At 39.6% G+C, this 16,790-nt stretch overlaps 1 protein-coding gene across 3 annotated transcripts in view; it reads left to right on the forward strand.

Moving 5' to 3' along the window:
* The window catches only part of ITPR1 (inositol 1,4,5-trisphosphate receptor type 1), a 394,249-nt gene that overhangs the window by 297,633 nt on the left and 79,826 nt on the right, over positions 1–16,790 (forward strand). For all 3 annotated transcript variants that reach the window (XM_027863906.1, XM_027863904.1, XM_027863905.1), the window contains 2 exons: positions 7,120–7,300; positions 10,319–10,575. In XM_027863906.1, coding sequence (XP_027719707.1) covers positions 7,120–7,300; positions 10,319–10,575 — 438 coding nt within the window. The remainder of the gene's footprint in view (positions 1–7,119; positions 7,301–10,318; positions 10,576–16,790) is intronic.

Raw genomic sequence — 16,790 nt, forward strand, 5'->3', positions numbered from 1 at the left:
ACTGAAAGTGACTAACAAAAATCTATGTCTTATACCCATTTTCTCCCCCGTTAGAACATAAGATTCTTGAAGTTTGACTTTTGTCTTCTCATGCCTTGTGCTTAGCACACAGTGTCTACCCTCTTCGTTGTATTTTTTAGTTGTTTTACAGTTGTTATCAGACTCTTCGTGACCCTCTTGGGGATTTTCTTCGCAAAGAAATTGGAGTAGTTTTCCATTTCCTGCTCCAACTTGTTTTACATATGAGGAAACTGAGGCAAACAGGGTTCAATGACTGGGCTAGGGTCACACAGCTAGTAAGTGTCTGAGGCCAGATTTGAACTCAGAAGAGGAGTCTTCCTGACTCCAGGCTGGGCACTATCCACTGCACTGCCTACCTGTCCCACCTGCCTTTTAGTGTTTACTGAATAGGTGTTTGAGAATTGATCGAGTACCTACTAAATCCGAGGCTCTGTACTAAGTTACAGAGGGAGAACGAAGATACTACTCTCGAGGAGTGAATCATTTAGTATGGTAAAGCCCACACTACACAAAAGCTCTAAGAAATGAGAGAATGATAGTGTTTAAGAGAGGTGGCAATAAAAGCATGGAGGGAGGAGAGATGACTGCCGACCAGGGAGAGAGTGGAGTATATGGGTAGAAGGCTCTAGGAGAGGCTAATTGAGAAGAATCCCAGTGGGAAATACCACAAAGGTAGTTGTTGGCCTTGTAATTTTTCTAGTCCAGTCTCCCCAAACCAAGAAGCAGCTGCTTCAGTCAAGCATTGGATAACATCTGTGTGAGGATGCTAATTGAGGCAGTGAGATCTTGTCAGCCCATCTTGGGAGGCTTCGGTGAAGTGGTGGCTTTAGAGTCAGTTCTTGAGAAGAAGGAATAAGCTTGATATGTGGAGAGATGTTTAGATGGGACTGTTTGAGGTGAAGGTAGCAGTGATAAAGGTTTGAAAACAAAGAGGACGGAACAATGAGTCTTAGCATTTAGGGTTGGAAGGGGCTGGCAAGCAGGTTAATGGAAATTAAGTCGAAGACTTGGCCATGCCAGGGCATGAAAGTTAAGTAGGAATCACAAGTATGATTCTGAACCTCATACAGAGAGTTACTCATGTGATTAGAGTTTTTGGAGAATGAAGGAAGTAGTTGAAGTAGATTGTTATTTTGGTATTTAGGAATGATTGAAGGAAAGAGAAAAGCTGAAAGAGAATCAGGAGAGGAGGGATGCTAATCAGAAACGACCAGAGTAAAAATAAAAGCTACAATGATGAGACAGAAGGCGGAGGTCACTGTATGAAGGAAAGAGTATTGGACCAGGAGTTTGCAGACCTGATTTCTAGCCTTAGTTACGTGGCTATAAACAAGTCATTTAACCTTTCTGAGCCTTTGTAAAAGGGAATTCAATAAATTAAACAAACATTCATTAATTGCCTGGTATGTAAAATGAATTGTGTTCTGGGTGCTAAGGATACCAAGAAAACTGTCCCTTCCTCAAAGGCTTCCCTGTGGTAAAGGGATAAAGCAGATACACAGATAATGAGTTATCTCTGTGATAGTAGTCTTAATAAAGTGGCCATTTACATAATTGTTTATAACCATAATTTTTTCTCACCAAACTAGGAAAAATGTTATTTGTTTTATATGCTTCCAAACAGCTTATTAACAACTATATGTCTAGGAAGCAGTGATTGTACAGACTAGTAAGGAAAACCATCTAGAGAAAGCATAGTATCTTCAGTGCTGGGCTTAGACTTCTGTCTAAATGCTGCTTCTGACATTAAAAATGTGAAAAGGGTGAAGTCCTTTATAGCTGAATTGTGGGGTAGAGTTTGAGGATTTAATATGTTATCCTGAACCACTAAAGGTTTTTGAAGAGTAAAGTGATATATAGGCTTATCTGTCTGGAAAATCATTTATAACATGATAGCTAGATTGTTGATAAAGAGATATTAGAAGCAGGGAGATAATCATAGTAGACCAGGCAAGAAGTAGTAAGGGCCTGAACTAGTGGCGTGGTGAGTAGAAAAGGTGGGTTGGAATTGAATGGTAATATGGAACTACAGTCAATAATCGCGAAGCCAGTGATAGAGGCAGAAAGAGCACTCAAGTTAGAGGAGTTGAGTCCAGGGTCATTCTGACTCAAGAGTGCGTCATCCAGAGAATGGGCAGCAGTACCAAATGCTGCTGAGAAACTGGGGACAACAAAGACTGGAACTGGGACGTTCCAGTTAGCTTTGCCTTTACTTCCTCACTACTCTTTCGCTCAGTCTCTTGGAGCATGGCTTCTGGCCTCACATGAGCCTTCACAACTGCTTTCTCCAAGTGACCTTTTCTAGATGTTTTGAGGCGAGCTGCTGCTGAGCGGCGATGGCAAGGGCCAGAGGAGGTTTGATTTGGTTGTGTCCTTAAAGATTCTGAGTTAAGAAGCCTTAGTAAGTTTTTAAAGTGTTTTGTTTGTTTAAAGGGAGGGCAGAGGGGAAGAAACCAATGATAGAGATCAAAGAAGAAAGAAAAGTCATGATCATGTATATAAAAACACTTAATAAATTGAGGAGGGCTTTGCTGTCCCAATCCACCCAGTACTATTCATTTCACTCCAGCAAGAATTTATGACAAGCTGTGTGTTAGGTCCTCTGCCCTCCAGGAGTTTATGTTCTACTGGGGATACAACACGTGGACAGACAAATAAATTTGAAGTATCATAAAGTCATGCAAAGTATTTGAAGAAATAAGGAATAGTAACTGGGTGGGAGAGAGGTCAGGAAAGGCCTTGCCGCCTCAGCTGTTCTCAGAAGAAAAAGAGGAATTCTAAGATGTGGAGGTTTTAATGATTGCTGTCAGGTAAAATACGACAGAGGTCATTGGTTGCTTCTTTGCTGATTAAACTATCAGTTTGCATCACAGGTGGGATTTGCCAATAATGTGTTAATCACATTGGGAAAGGAGTTAAGTTGGTTTGTGATTGTGCAAACAGGACCACACTCTGGTTAGCAGGTTGCCCAAAGTTAATTTCTTACAGCTGGGAAATTAGGGTAGAATTACTCACAGGTAGGAAGAACAGTGCTGTTCCTGGGGTCAAAAAGGCCTGAGTTTCAGACCATCCTCAGACATTTATTTACTAGCTGTGTAACCCTGGGTAAGTCATGTAACTTCCTTCAGCCTCAGTTTCCTCACCTGTAAAATGGGAATAATTATAATGCCTACCTTACAGGGTTGTTGTAGTGATAGTATTTGTAAAGTACTTTGCAAACTTTAAAGTATTATAGAGATGCTAGCTGCTATTATTATTATTAAGCAATAATGCAGTGTGGTTATAATTATACAATTTGTAAAATTAAGGTGCCAAATCTTAGAAGGCAGACATTATTAATATTAAAAGTAGAGTGATGGAGGCATCTCCAAGGTGCATTGAGCTCTCATATTTTGGTGTACAATTCTGGGAAACTGAGGAACAGGAAGAGAGGGGCCCCAAAGAAGAGACAGCTGAAGATCTTTGATATCTTTAAAAAGCATAGGTTCTTTTTTCTTTAGCATAAAACAGGACAAATAGGCCCTTTCTTGTTTCTAGCACGGGAAGGAACTTGGGCCTTGAATTAGACAGTGGTCAGCAAAAAGCAATAAAGCAACTGGGAAAGCAGTTTTTCGGTATAGGAAAAGAATAATTTTTCTGCTATAGTCTCTACAGCATTTTGTGGCTTATTGCCTACATACAACATGGTGACAATTGTCCAAGGGACTTTGCAGGAAGATGTAACAGGTTTTGTCATCTGAATGTGTGGCCTGAAGGTTAGCTGGGAGGCAGATAAAAATCCCGAGCTGTGATTAGCAAAAGGTCGGATAATGCGGCTTCCTTGAAGTCCCAGCTATGATCCCCCCTTTTCCAGGAGGCCTTTCCCAGTCCCTCGTAATTTGAGAGCTTTCTCTCAGCTTAGTATTTCCTATTTATCCTGGATACTTGTTTGCACACAGCTGTTTGCATGTTGTCTACCTCATTCAATTGTGAGCTTCCTTTGAGGGCAGGGATTGACTGTCTTGCTTTTCTTTGCATCCTCAGCACTTTGCATAGTGCCTGGTAACATAGAAGGCCCTTGATAAATGTTCACTGACTGATTATAGGAGCTATAAAGAAGGCCTTTGGAGAAAGTCATTAGGCCACAGAGTCAGACACAACCTTCTAGATCATAAAATCATAGACTTAGAGCTGAAGGAAACTTCAGAGATTATCTAAGCCAACCCCCACCCCCTTTTACAGAAAAGGAAACAGAGGTCCACAAGGTTAACTGATTAGTGGGAAGAAATTGAGCCCAAGTTCTCTGAGATCATAGCAGGGGAACTTTCCTGTGAAGCGCACCTCCTTCCATGGCCTTGGCAAAGAAATTCCATTTCTCTGGACCTTAGTTTCATTACCTGTGACATGAAGGGGTCTGACTCAATCCCTGAAGTATCTTTCAGCTCTAAAACCTAGGACCCAGTGGACCCCTTTGGTGGCAGTCTGGCAAAGCTTATGGCCCCCTTCCCAGAATAATATTTTCATATAAATAAAATAAAATAAAATAAAATATAGGAGATCACAGAGCAAACCAATTATATTGAAATAAAAATGTGTTTTTTTTCCCATCCAAGTTCACAGATCCCCTGGGCTCTGTGGACCCTAGGTTAAAAATAATCAATCTAGGCTTACTCTTCATCTTACACATGGGAAGACTGAGGCTCAGAGAGTTGATATGACTTGCCAAAGGTCACACAGTTAGTGACTAAGCTGAGAATTAGAACTCGAGACTCCTAGATTAATACTACTTATAACAACACACAAGTTGCCCTAACCGTAGCTCGTTTCTAAGCCCACAATGACAATTTTAGCTTCTTTTTTGATGCTTCATTCTCCCAGATAAGGAATGTGTGATCTTGTTGAAATTGAGATTCCAGATTGAGAACTGTAGATCTGTTATTCAAGCCTTTTTATTTCTCTAGATGTCATCATCACATACATTTTGGGGGAAAAAAAATCTACAAGAAAACATACTTCCAAAAGAGCCCAAAGCAAATACAAATGAAAGTTAGCATTTTTGCCATTCTCATTATGTGCCAGATTTTTGCTTGTATGTTTGCAATACGTTCAGAAGCAAATACAAGTAAATCTCACCTAACACCATTCTTTGGTTCTGCAGAAAAATGATGTTAGATGACATATTGTTAAAAGGAACTTCCATTCTATCATTACTAAGCAGCCAATTTGCTCTCAAGTAAGTTTCCAAACAGCCACCAGGTTTCACAGTGTCGTGGAGTTAAAATATATTATTGTGGGGACAATAAATGATGGCGCCTGGAGCACCGTTGTGCTGGGTTTGCCTGTTTGAAAAAACAAGACTTTGCTGCCAGTTGAATTTTGTGCTTATTCACATGTTACCCCTACCCTAACTTCATACCCAGTTCTGATGTCATCTCTTCTGCAGAGCCTTCCCTAATCACCCCAGACCACAGTGAGCTTGTTATCCTTGGAACTTTTCTAACAATTAAATTATATGATCTTTGCCACACACCTGTGGTGCTCATCATCCTGAGGTGTCTAGGTAGTGTAGTGGATAGAGGGCTAGACTTGGATTTAAGAAAATCTAAGTTCAAGTTCGGCCACAGATACTTAGTAGCCCTGTGACTTTGGACAAGATGCTTAACCTTTCTCAGCCTCGGTTTCTTCATCTGTAAAACAGAGATAATAACATCTACCTCCCAAGGTTTTGTGTTGTTTTTTTTTTAGGAATAAATGTGATAATGAACATAAAGCACATTGCAAACCTTCAAACTCTCATTATTAGATATCAACATCCCCATTAGCATTATTAAGATGTACTTTCTTTTGTTTTACTTATTGAATACTGCACTATAAGCTCCCAGAGATTAGGGCCAGGCCTAGGCATATGCATATATCCCTCAGCCTTTCCCAGGAGCTCTTAGACAATTGGAGGATGATTTTTAAACATTTTCTACACTAATTAACACAAAATACTTAGCTTATGTTTTCGTTTCTTATTTGGGTTACACTTCTCTCCTTTCCGACCCTCCTCTTCTTCCTTTTCTTCCTCCTTCTCCACACACACACACACACACACACACACACACACACACACACACAGAGTATGTGTACGTATGTATTGGCCAGAATGTGTGTGACAGAGAAATGGCAGCCCCAGGAAGGACATTCCAGGGGAATGAATAAACTACAAATTTGGGAGAAGATGCCCTGTAAGTTACTAAACTGTGTATACCCTTTGACCTAGGAATACCACTACTAGGTGTATATACCTAAAAAGAACCAAGAAAGAAGGAAAAGTTCCATATGTACAGACATGTTTATAGCATCTTTTTGTGGTGTCAAAAATACTGGAAATTTAGAGGCTGGCCATCAGTTGGAGAATAACTGAATAAGTTATAGCATATGTATATGATAGAATGCTATGGTGCTATAAGAAATTACAAAGCGGATGGTTTCAGAGAAACCTGGGGAGACTTTAATGAACTAATGCAAAGTGAAGTGAACAGAACCAAGAGAACAACTTATACAATGACAACAATATTGTCGAGACCAACAGCTTTGAAAGACTTAGGAACTCTGATCAACACAGTGGAACCAACCACAGTTCCAGAGGATCCATGTTGAAACATTCTATCCATCCCCAGATAGAGAATTGATGGACTCAATGCAATTTGAAGCAGATTTTTTTTTTATATGACCAATATGGGAATATGTTTTGCTTGACTTTATCTATATATATACACACACATATATATTTGTAACAGGTTTTGTTTTTCTTGTTTTCTCAATGGATAGGGAAGATGGAAGAGAAAGAATTTGGAACTGAAAATTAAATTTAAAAATAATAATAATAATAATAATACAGTTGAGAGTATTTGCTTCCTTAAAGAGAACCTTAAAGAATTCCTAAGTCTAGTATATATATAAGGAATGTTCCAACTTAGGAGTTAATACTGGAGCCATTTCTAGGTTTCTGAGAGGTTCTTCCTGACTTAACTGGTGATTATATTTTTCCTTGTTGCAGTGATGAAAGGAATAAGATTAACTGATCTGACTGAGAGCACCGCACTAAAAGCCTGTGCTTTTCTTCCCTGGTAGCATTCCTTTTTCTGCCGGTTAACAGAGGATAAAAAGTCAGAAAAATTCTTTAAGGTTTTCTATGACCGAATGAAAGTGGCCCAGCAAGAAATCAAGGCAACGGTCACTGTCAACACCAGTGACTTGGGGAATAAGAAGAAAGATGATGACCCAGACAGAGATGCCCCGTCACGTAAAAGAGGTAAAGGCAAAAACTTCTTTGCATATATGTCTGTTAATTCTGTTGGCTTGAATATAAAGTGCCATGTTAGTGAGTTTTTTTTTTTATTTTATGAGTTTTTACTGCTTCTAAGATCAGACGTGATCAGACAGGAAATGATGAAAAGTGATGTCTTTCTAGTTTGAGTTTTCTAGTGCTTCTTAGTTATTTTGTAGAAACAATTAATAAAGGAACCTGAGTTTAAATCCTGCTGTTTTGAGGAACTTGCCCTCCTGCCTGTATTGAATAGATTAGAACTATTCATAAGATATTAAGCTGGGAGGCCAGCTTATGTTATTTTTCATCTTTATATCCTGAGCTTTAAGAGCACATGGTAGAGATTTAATATGTTTGTTTAATTGTCTTGAATGGGAAGGAACCTTAGATTTAGTCCAACAGCCTCATCTTCCAGATGAAAGAACCCTCAAGTCACACCTACTAGTCACAGCAGAGCCAAAACTGCCCAGATTCCTCATCGACAGGTTTTTTTTCCCCACTCAACCACTGTTAATTCTCCCACACAACACTGCTAAAACATTCTCATTTGCTTCTATCATACATATTCAAAGACTACTTTTAAAGAATCCTTTCTTACTCAAAGTTAGGACCTGTCTGGTAATAGTAGGAGATTTGGAGAACTTACCTTTTGTGTGTCTTAGCTATTTTTTGACGGAGACAAGAAATCTATTCTGAAACTTCACTGTAAGCTGCTAAGTTCAAGTAAAGGACAGGAATGATTTAGGTTCAGTCCAGATTAAAGTTATCAGGAAATATCAGTCCCTTCTCCAGCTATATGATTCTCTAGGAAGGACACACACTTTGGTGATTATTAGACTATTCTTAGAACTGAAGGCACAACTCTAATTAAATCACTCTCCAGATCAAAACTTCCAGGGGCTCCCCATTTTTAAAATTATTTATTTATTTATTTATTTTTAGTTTTCAACGTTCACTTCTATAAGATTTTGAGTTCTAAATTTTTTTACCCTCCTTCCTCTCCCCCCTCCCCAAGATGGCATGCAGTCTGATATAGGCTATACGTATATGTTCATATTAAACATTTTCACATTAGACATGTTGTAAAGAAGAATTAGAACCAATGGGAAAAACCACGAGAAAGAAAAAACAAAAGAGAGAGAGAGAGAGAGAGAACAAATAGTATGCTTTGATTTGCATTCAGACTCCATAATTCTTTTTTGGGATGTGGATAGCATTTTCCATCATGAGTCTTTTGGAGTTGTCTTAGATCATTGCATTGGCTGAGAAGAGTTAAGTCCATCAAAGTTAGTCATATTACAGCATGGCTGTTACCATGTACAATGTTCTCCTGGTTCTGCCCACTTCACTCAGCATCAGTTCATGTAAGTCTTTCTGGGTTTTTCTGAAGTCTGCCTGCTCATTGTTTCTTATGGAACAATACTATACCATTACATTCATATGTCATAACTTGTTCAGCTATTCCTCAATTAATGGGCATCCCCTTAATTTCCAATTCTTTGCCACCACAGAAGGAGCTGCTACAAATATTTTTGAACATGTGGGTCTTTTTCCTATTTTTATGTTCTCTTTGGGATACATATCTAGAAGTGGTATTACTGGGTCAAAGGGTATGTGCAGTTTTAGAGTCCTTTGGGCATAGTTCCAAATTGCTCTTCAGAATGGTTGGATCAGTTCACAACTCTACCAACAATACATTAGTGTTCCAATTTTCCCACATTTTTTCCAACATTTATCATTTACCTATTTTGTCATGTTGGGCTCCCCATTTCTTTTCAAAGACATTTTAGTCCTAGGAGCTATATTTTAAGAATTACATTAACAAATTGGAGCTTATCCTGAGGAGGGGGACTATAGTTATAAAAGGCCAACAGATGATCTATAAAAAGAATGTGAAGGAACCTTGGGATGGTTAGCTTGGAAAAAAGACATCATAACCATTTTCAAGTATTTGAAGGATTCCCATGTATAAGGAGGAATTAGAGTTGTCCTGCTTTGCCCCAGAAGGCAAAGCTAAGCACCATGGGTAGGAGTTACTGATGGGCAGATTTGCTAGAAGGAAATAAACTTCCTAACAAAGCCATCTAAAACTGAAATGGATTGCTTGGGCAGCTGGTAGGTTTCCAGTCACAAAAGGTCATGAATTAGTTACTGGATGACCTCTTATTAAGGAGGTATAATACTGGAGAATTCCTGTTTAGCTACGACTTGGGTGATAATGACCTTTTGGGTTCTTTCCGCTTCTGTGATTGAATGACTTTGATCTGGTGTTCAAGAATCCCCATAATCTGACTCTAGCCTACCTGCAGGTTTTTCCCTTTCATGTGGTTTATATTCTAGCCAAGGCCCTGCCACCCATTGCCCAATTTCATCTTTCCCTCTCCCATCTCCATTTATTTGTTATCCCAAGAATGAAATTTCCCCTCTTAGCTTCATATACATAAATCTATTTCAGGTGATTCTTCCTCCAGGGACCTTAATGATAAAGGATTTTTAACCTCATGATTTTTCAACTATATGTGACCTCTCTTCGGAGGTATAGAGTATAGAACACTGTATTTGGAACTGAGAAGATCTGAGTTCAAAGCCCACTTGTGACTTTTCCCAACTGCATGACCAGTAGCAGGTCACTGAACCTCTCTGAGCCTTTCGTCCTTTATGAAAGAAGGGCTTGGACTAGGTAGTCTCCAAAATCCTTGGAATTTTGGTTTGCTACACTAATTAGAACAAAACACTCAGTTTATGTTTGTTTTTGTTTCTTATTTGGATTGTACAGCTCTCCAGTCCTCTTCCTCCTGCTACACACACACATACACAATACACACACGTACAAATGTTACGTATGTTTGGGTTCTCCTTCTGAATCATAAATTTCTTAAGAAGAGAAACTCCCTTGTTTCATCTCTGCTTCCTCAGCCTCTAGTCTAGGGCCCCGCATTTAGTCAACGCTCAATAAATGTTTGTTGAGTTTAGAACCCAGCAGTTCTTTAAAATGTGTTCCAGCAAAAGAGCCTTCAACCCAGATAACGGAAGAGGTCCGAGACCAGTTATTGGAGGCTTCTGCTGCCACCAGGAAAGCTTTTACTACCTACAGAAGAGAGGCCGATCCTGAAGACCATTTCCCGTCTGGAGAAGGTGGAACCCAGGCCACACCAGACAAACCCAAAGATGACTTAGAGATGAGTGCCGTGATCACAATCATGCAGCCCATCCTCCGTTTCTTACAGCTCCTCTGTGAAAACCACAACCGGGATCTTCAGGTAGGAGGGCAGCGAGTAGCTGACGACACTGGCCCTCTCCTATTTGTGGTGTTCCTGATCTGGGCTTCTTCCCTAAAACTCTTACAGCCTCCTTCGGTTCCTTTCGTTCAGCTATTTGTGTCACTTTAGCTAAGAAGCTAGAGACGTGAGCAGTTCTCTGAAGTGAAGGTTTAGGACAACTTTGTTAGGTAGGCCTAAGAAGGCCTTTTCAAAAGGCCGTTTGTTTGTTGGCTCCAAGTGATAAAGGAAGGCATACAACTCACCCAATTCCCGTGACAAAGAAGGCCATTGTAGGAAGGTTACTGTCTTTCTAATAGAGAGAGAGAGAGAGAGAGAGAGAGAGTGTGTGTGTGTGTGTGTGTGTGTGTGTGTGTGTGTGTGAGATTGTGATTGCGATTGCGTGACAACCATTCCTTGAGACAGGCAGCCTAAACCATGCACCTTCACAGCACCTTTCTCTAATACCTCTCTAATACAGGACCTTGGGAAAGCTGTCCCTTCTTTACGAAGCTCTCACATCTGAGAGCTCTGGAGACCTAAGGTGGCAGTGCATAAGAAACTATTCTAATCTAGACTAACCCCTTTTTGAGGTCACGGACCTCTCTGAGAGTTGGAAGCCTATGGACCCCTTCAAAGAATTAATGCTTTTAAGTGCATAAAACAAAATATATAGAATTACAAAAGAAACCAATTGCGTATTGAAATACAATTAACAAAAAAAATTTTTTAATGGATCCCAGGTTAAGAACCCCAGCTGCAGTCCATAGCTGGCAAGGTAGAAAAGGATCCTTTTAAAATCTTTGCATTAATGATTTCCTCCACTATGTGCCATCCTTGGTGGCATAGCGAGTATAATGCTGGACTTGGAGTCAGGAAGACATGAATTCTGATGCTAGTTCAGAAACTTATGAGCTGTGTAACCCTGGGCAAGTCACTTAATTTCTGTCCACCTCAGTTTCTTCATCTGTAAATTAGGGATAATAATAGCACCTACCTCAGGGTTGTTGCAAGGATGAAATGAGATAATATCTGCGAACCACTTAGCAAAGCTTAAAGTGCTTAAAAAAAAAGTCCTAGTTATTATTGTTGTTGTTATCATTGCCTGTAAACTGGTTCCAGCTAGTCTGCAGTGGTATTTCACTTTGTCTTGGGCCTGTAGGAGACTCTGTGCACAATCTGTTATGACACAGGAGTGATGGTAGAAAAGAAGCAGTTGTCCCACTTGTAACTTGTAGCCCAGATGATGAAATCTCGCTTGAATGACCCGGAATCAACAAAATATTGCTACTGCTGGGAGGCTGCATCCAGCACGTGGTACAATAGCGGGCATGTAGAAGGCGTTTAAAAGAAATACTTCCTGATTGATTGATCGTTTGAAGTCAGATTTGTAAATTAAAAAGACCAATTTAGAATTTTGACATTTGGTAGCAATTGCAGCTACTTAAAAAAAGTTTACGTTTAAAAAAGAACACACAAAAAACTTTGGTTCTTTTTTTTCTGGTCAGTTGCATAGCCGTAGCCTTCATGTGGGTTGGCTTTTGTGCAAAAGAGAATTTTTTTTTTTTAAATTTTGAGAGAGGTGTGCTCTGTGATTGGTTGGGACAGGTGGTTATAGGACAGTGCTAATACCATTGGCCACAAGGGAAGTGGTGCAAGGAAAGGATGGTAGAGCCAGTGCAAATACACTGCTGCCCCTCTACAAAGTGAGGGCTCTTTTGATAATTAATCACTGGGTTCCATATTCATGCAGTTATGGGATTCACTGTATAATGGCCAATTGGAATTGAGTTAGCTCTGGGCCCTAAACAGGTACTTAACTATCTTGTCCAAGGTCTCCCATTTGTACTCTGACCTCAGGTTTCACAGAGCAATAATACTGAAATTATGACCCATTCTCAGCTGATGACCGAGGCCTTTCTTCAGTTCCTGTGGTTTACTTTTTCTGTGAAAGCTTGAAAGGCTAAACTCAGTAGCACATTTAATTTTGGTTCCTTGTTGACATCCCTCTCACTGATTTGCGCTGTAGTTTTCTCATTCCTTTTTTCTTCTCATCCCCCCTCTACCTCCAAATGCCATCCTAACCATATCTAAAAGAAGAGGTTTTAAGTTCAATAAGGCATTTTCGGCCAACCTGACTATTATGTCGGTCTTTATAGCCGGATTTCCCTTACAGTAAATTTATGTCTTAGGTGAAATTGCCTTAAAGTAAGACCTATTGGATACCTCTGTAACTTAACCGCTTTAGGTGAGCTTTATGAAGGAACCACCAAATCTTAAATTTCTCTCTATGAGAAATATTCATATTATAAGATTCCACTGCAGCTCAAGAAAATAATTCATGTATCTTAGAGTTAGAAGGAACGTTAGTGATATTCCAGACCATTCTGCCACTAAATTTAAGATTCTCTTCCTGTGTCCCCAGCAGATGATCATCTGCTTCTCCCTGAATAGCAGCGGTGATGTGGAAATCTTTACCTAACAAAGCAATCGATCAACAAGCACTAATTGTTTACTATGGGCCAGACATTATGCCAAATCCTAGGGATAGAAAGAAAAATAAAAAGCGATCACTGACCTCAAGGAGTTTCCATTTGAATGGGGGAGACAGGTATAGAAATAGATGCATACAAGATATATACAACCTAGATGGAAGGCAGCCTTAGAAGGAAAGGCATTAGTAGCTGGGGGATCAGGAAGGCCTTCTGTGGAAGTTGGTATTAACAGGTCTAGTTAGAAAAAAAAAATTGTTGTTGTTTAACAAAAGATTTATTTGCAGTTTGGAACATAAGCTCTCTTTGTCCAGATGTAGTCCTCATTTATATGTGTGGCTAAGCAGGGGCAGAAGGTTTGCTTATCTACCACATGAGCCTCTTTGAACTGCTTAAGCATTGGCACAGAGTTCTCAAATGAATCGATCTGAAGCCATATATTGAGAAGGCTTCCCAAAAAGGCTTACTTTTCAAGGTTTAAAAGAATGAGGTTTATATCTTCCATAGATTTTTGAGAAGTCTTCATATTTAGGGTTCAAATAGTATGTGTGTTATTCCTTGAAGGGCTATACAACATGTACCTCTAAATCATTGTGTCATATGTGGGTCTCCTTCCCAACCAACTTGGTTTTTTTTCCCTAAGAACTTAATTTTTTTTATGTGGGGTTACATTAGCTGATGTCGAACTCTTCTATTCCTTGATCTATCTTGGGAGTACCTGACTACAAGGCTGGTTGTTGGCTTAGAGTTTGTTAGAGAGATTCTGGGAGATTTAACTCAACACAAGAAATAGAATTAGTGTCACAGTATCTCAAAATTGAATGGATCCTCAGAGAATAACCTTTCCATACATATACCATCTAGCCTTTGCCTGAAGACTTCCAGTGAGGGATGGGGAACTCACTACTTTCTGGGGCAGCCCATTCCACTTTGGAATATCTAATTTTTAGGAAGTTACCAGTTGGGTTAGGAAAACAGTGATATCTTTTAAATAGTTTTTCTATCTCACTTTAATTAGGATAATTTTCAGTTTTTTTCTGTAATCTTCAAAATGAATACTCTTCTTAGATATGGATCAATCAAAATGAAAAATTCTGACTTTGCCAAACTATTAATAGTTTTGTCACCTTTGACTTGAAGTATTCCGGAATTCCTTGTGAAGGACTTTCATTTAACTACTTTAGATGGTATATTTTTCACTTCTTTTGAGTCTTCATCTGTGAAGTCAGTTTCCCCTTTCCCCTAGGTTAATAATTATACCTGATGGATTATTTTTCATTGAAGTTAGCAAATGTGTGCCTATGGCAAATCTTAGGGAAATGGAAGAAAAAGTACTGTAAGAGGCAGAGATTCACATGTTCTCTAGACTAAGAATAGAAGGGTAAAAAGTCAGTGGTAAGTGGGAGCCTCAGTTTAGCAAGAAAGATGAAGGTTAGATGCTAGGAAACACAATTAAACTCTAAGGAGGTATAGAGTACTTCTCCCCTCCCTGAATTGATGTAGGCATAATCTTCCAAAACTACCCGAGGTGACTTCCCAGAGTCCTTAACAGCCGTGAGATTCCACGAACTTTTGAATAGTGCTTTTTTTTGAACCATGAGTTTCCCTCCTTACCACGAACCTCTCTTACACTAAATTAATACTTGTGAAAACCATTTAAAGTATATCAGTACAGAGAAACTGATCTGTAAGCAAAGGCTCCTCCTCAATGGTGATTTTCTTTCAAGTTGAAATTTAATAAGAGGCAGCATCTCTCTTTCTCTGCACAGAAAGGAAAAAAAACCGTAGCCACTTGAGGTAATCAGTAATGCAAGTCACTTAGGGATTTGAAAAGGGATTCAGGGTGTCATAGAAACCCAGTTTTGGTTTCTTTCATATGCATCTGTTTTGTTGGTGGTTGGTTTAGCAGTCAAGTGCTAGGAACCTCTTTACGAGGAACTGAATGGCACAAGTTATACTCCAGTTTTGGAAGTATAGGAGCAGATCTGCTTTAGAATTCATTCTATAAGTAATGCAATTATAAATTGAATTTCTATCATTTTCATAATTTTTCATAACAATAAAATGTTTTCCTTTGTAAAAATCAGACTTGGACTAATGTTATTTATTTTGCATTCTTCCAAATGACTTATTGATAGCCATGGGCCCAGAAGGTAGCAATTTTGTAGCAAGCAGTAAAAGCCATCAAGATACCATATGGTACATAGAATACTGGGCTTGTAATCAGGAAGACCTAGGTTCAAATCCTACTTCTGACACTTATCAGAGAAAAAAAAAGTCCCTTGACCTTTGTATACTTCAGGCAATTCCCTAGGACTTGCCTTTTAAGTCCTAGATGGATAGTGACATGCGCTGGTATAGGGAGTTGCTATATTAGCATTTCCTGCAAAGTAATGAAATCACAGATCAAATAAACTCCCTCTGGCATTTAAAGGTTTCCTCAGTCTGGTCCCAACCTGCCTTTCCAGCCTGCTTACATTTTACTTCCCTTCACATGTACATAGCTCCCATTCTCTTTGCCTTTCCACTGCCTGTCCCCTATCCCTGAAATGTAATCCTTCCTTACCTCCACTTCTTAGAATCTTTGATTTGGCTCCAGCTACGTGAAGCCTTTCCTGATCTTCCTAGAGTACTAATGCCTTTCCTCCAGAATTTCCTTGTATTTGTTATGTGTATATTTTGTGTAGAACTTTATGAGAGGCATTGTGACTAAAGAGAAAGAATGTCGGCCATGGAGCCTAGGCTCCAGGCCTACCTCTGACACATATTGGCTGTGTGACCCTATCAAGTCCTTGGGACCTGTCAGTACTGTGGGCAGCTCTTCAAGGGGACCCATCTCCAACCGTAAAGAGAGTTTTCTTATCCGTGATTTCCCTGTGCCAGTGAAATCATAGGGTCTGGTCCCTATCCTATGTCTTTATGTATATGGTCTCTCCCCTAATAAAATATAATCTCCTTGAGGGCAGGGATTGTTTCATTTCTGTCTTTGTGTACTAGTGCCTGACAGTGCCTGGCATAAAGGAGGCCCATGTTTAATTAATGCAGTTGTTTTTGTTTTGTTTTTTTTCCTGATTGATTTGATCAGTCATGTATAAAGGCTGAAGCATGAGGGACTGGGGAAATAATGTGCTTAATGGGAGGAACAGAACATTGCAGTGGGTTACCCAGGAAGGTAATTCTCTTCTTTCTTCAGCGATTAAATATGATCTCTCCATCAGTGGTATCTTATTATAGGGCAGGGGTTCTTAACCAGGGATCCAAGGACCCCCAAAGGATCCATATATGAAGTTTAGGAGACTTAGGTAGGAAAAAAGAATCACATCATAATTTCAGTGTAATTGGTTTCCTTTGAAAGCTTTTATATTTTATTTTAAAAACAATATTCTGAGGAGGGGTTCGCAGTCCGCCAACACACCCCTAATATGGGGATCCTTGCCTCCCATGTAGCCACTTGCCCCAAACCTAAGACATTCTGACCTCCCTTGAGCAGGAGAAGGTTGAGCCCAGATTCCTGGGCTTTTTGTGTATTTGTGTGGTAGCACTTAGCCTGGGCTACTTCTGTAGAAGGGCAGTGGACCTTTAACAGTCACTTAGCAGCTAAGCTTACATCACCACCTGCTCATCAGATCCACCTCCCACTCAGCATGGTCCTATAGAAGAAGCTTGGATTGAAGACTGAGTGTGTGTGTGTGTGTGTGTGTGTGTGTGTGTGTGTGTGTGTGTGTG

The sequence above is a fragment of the Vombatus ursinus genome, unplaced genomic scaffold (genome assembly GCF_900497805.2).
Source record: "Vombatus ursinus unplaced genomic scaffold, bare-nosed wombat genome assembly UNPS02014773.1, whole genome shotgun sequence".
NCBI lineage: Eukaryota > Metazoa > Chordata > Mammalia > Diprotodontia > Vombatidae > Vombatus > Vombatus ursinus.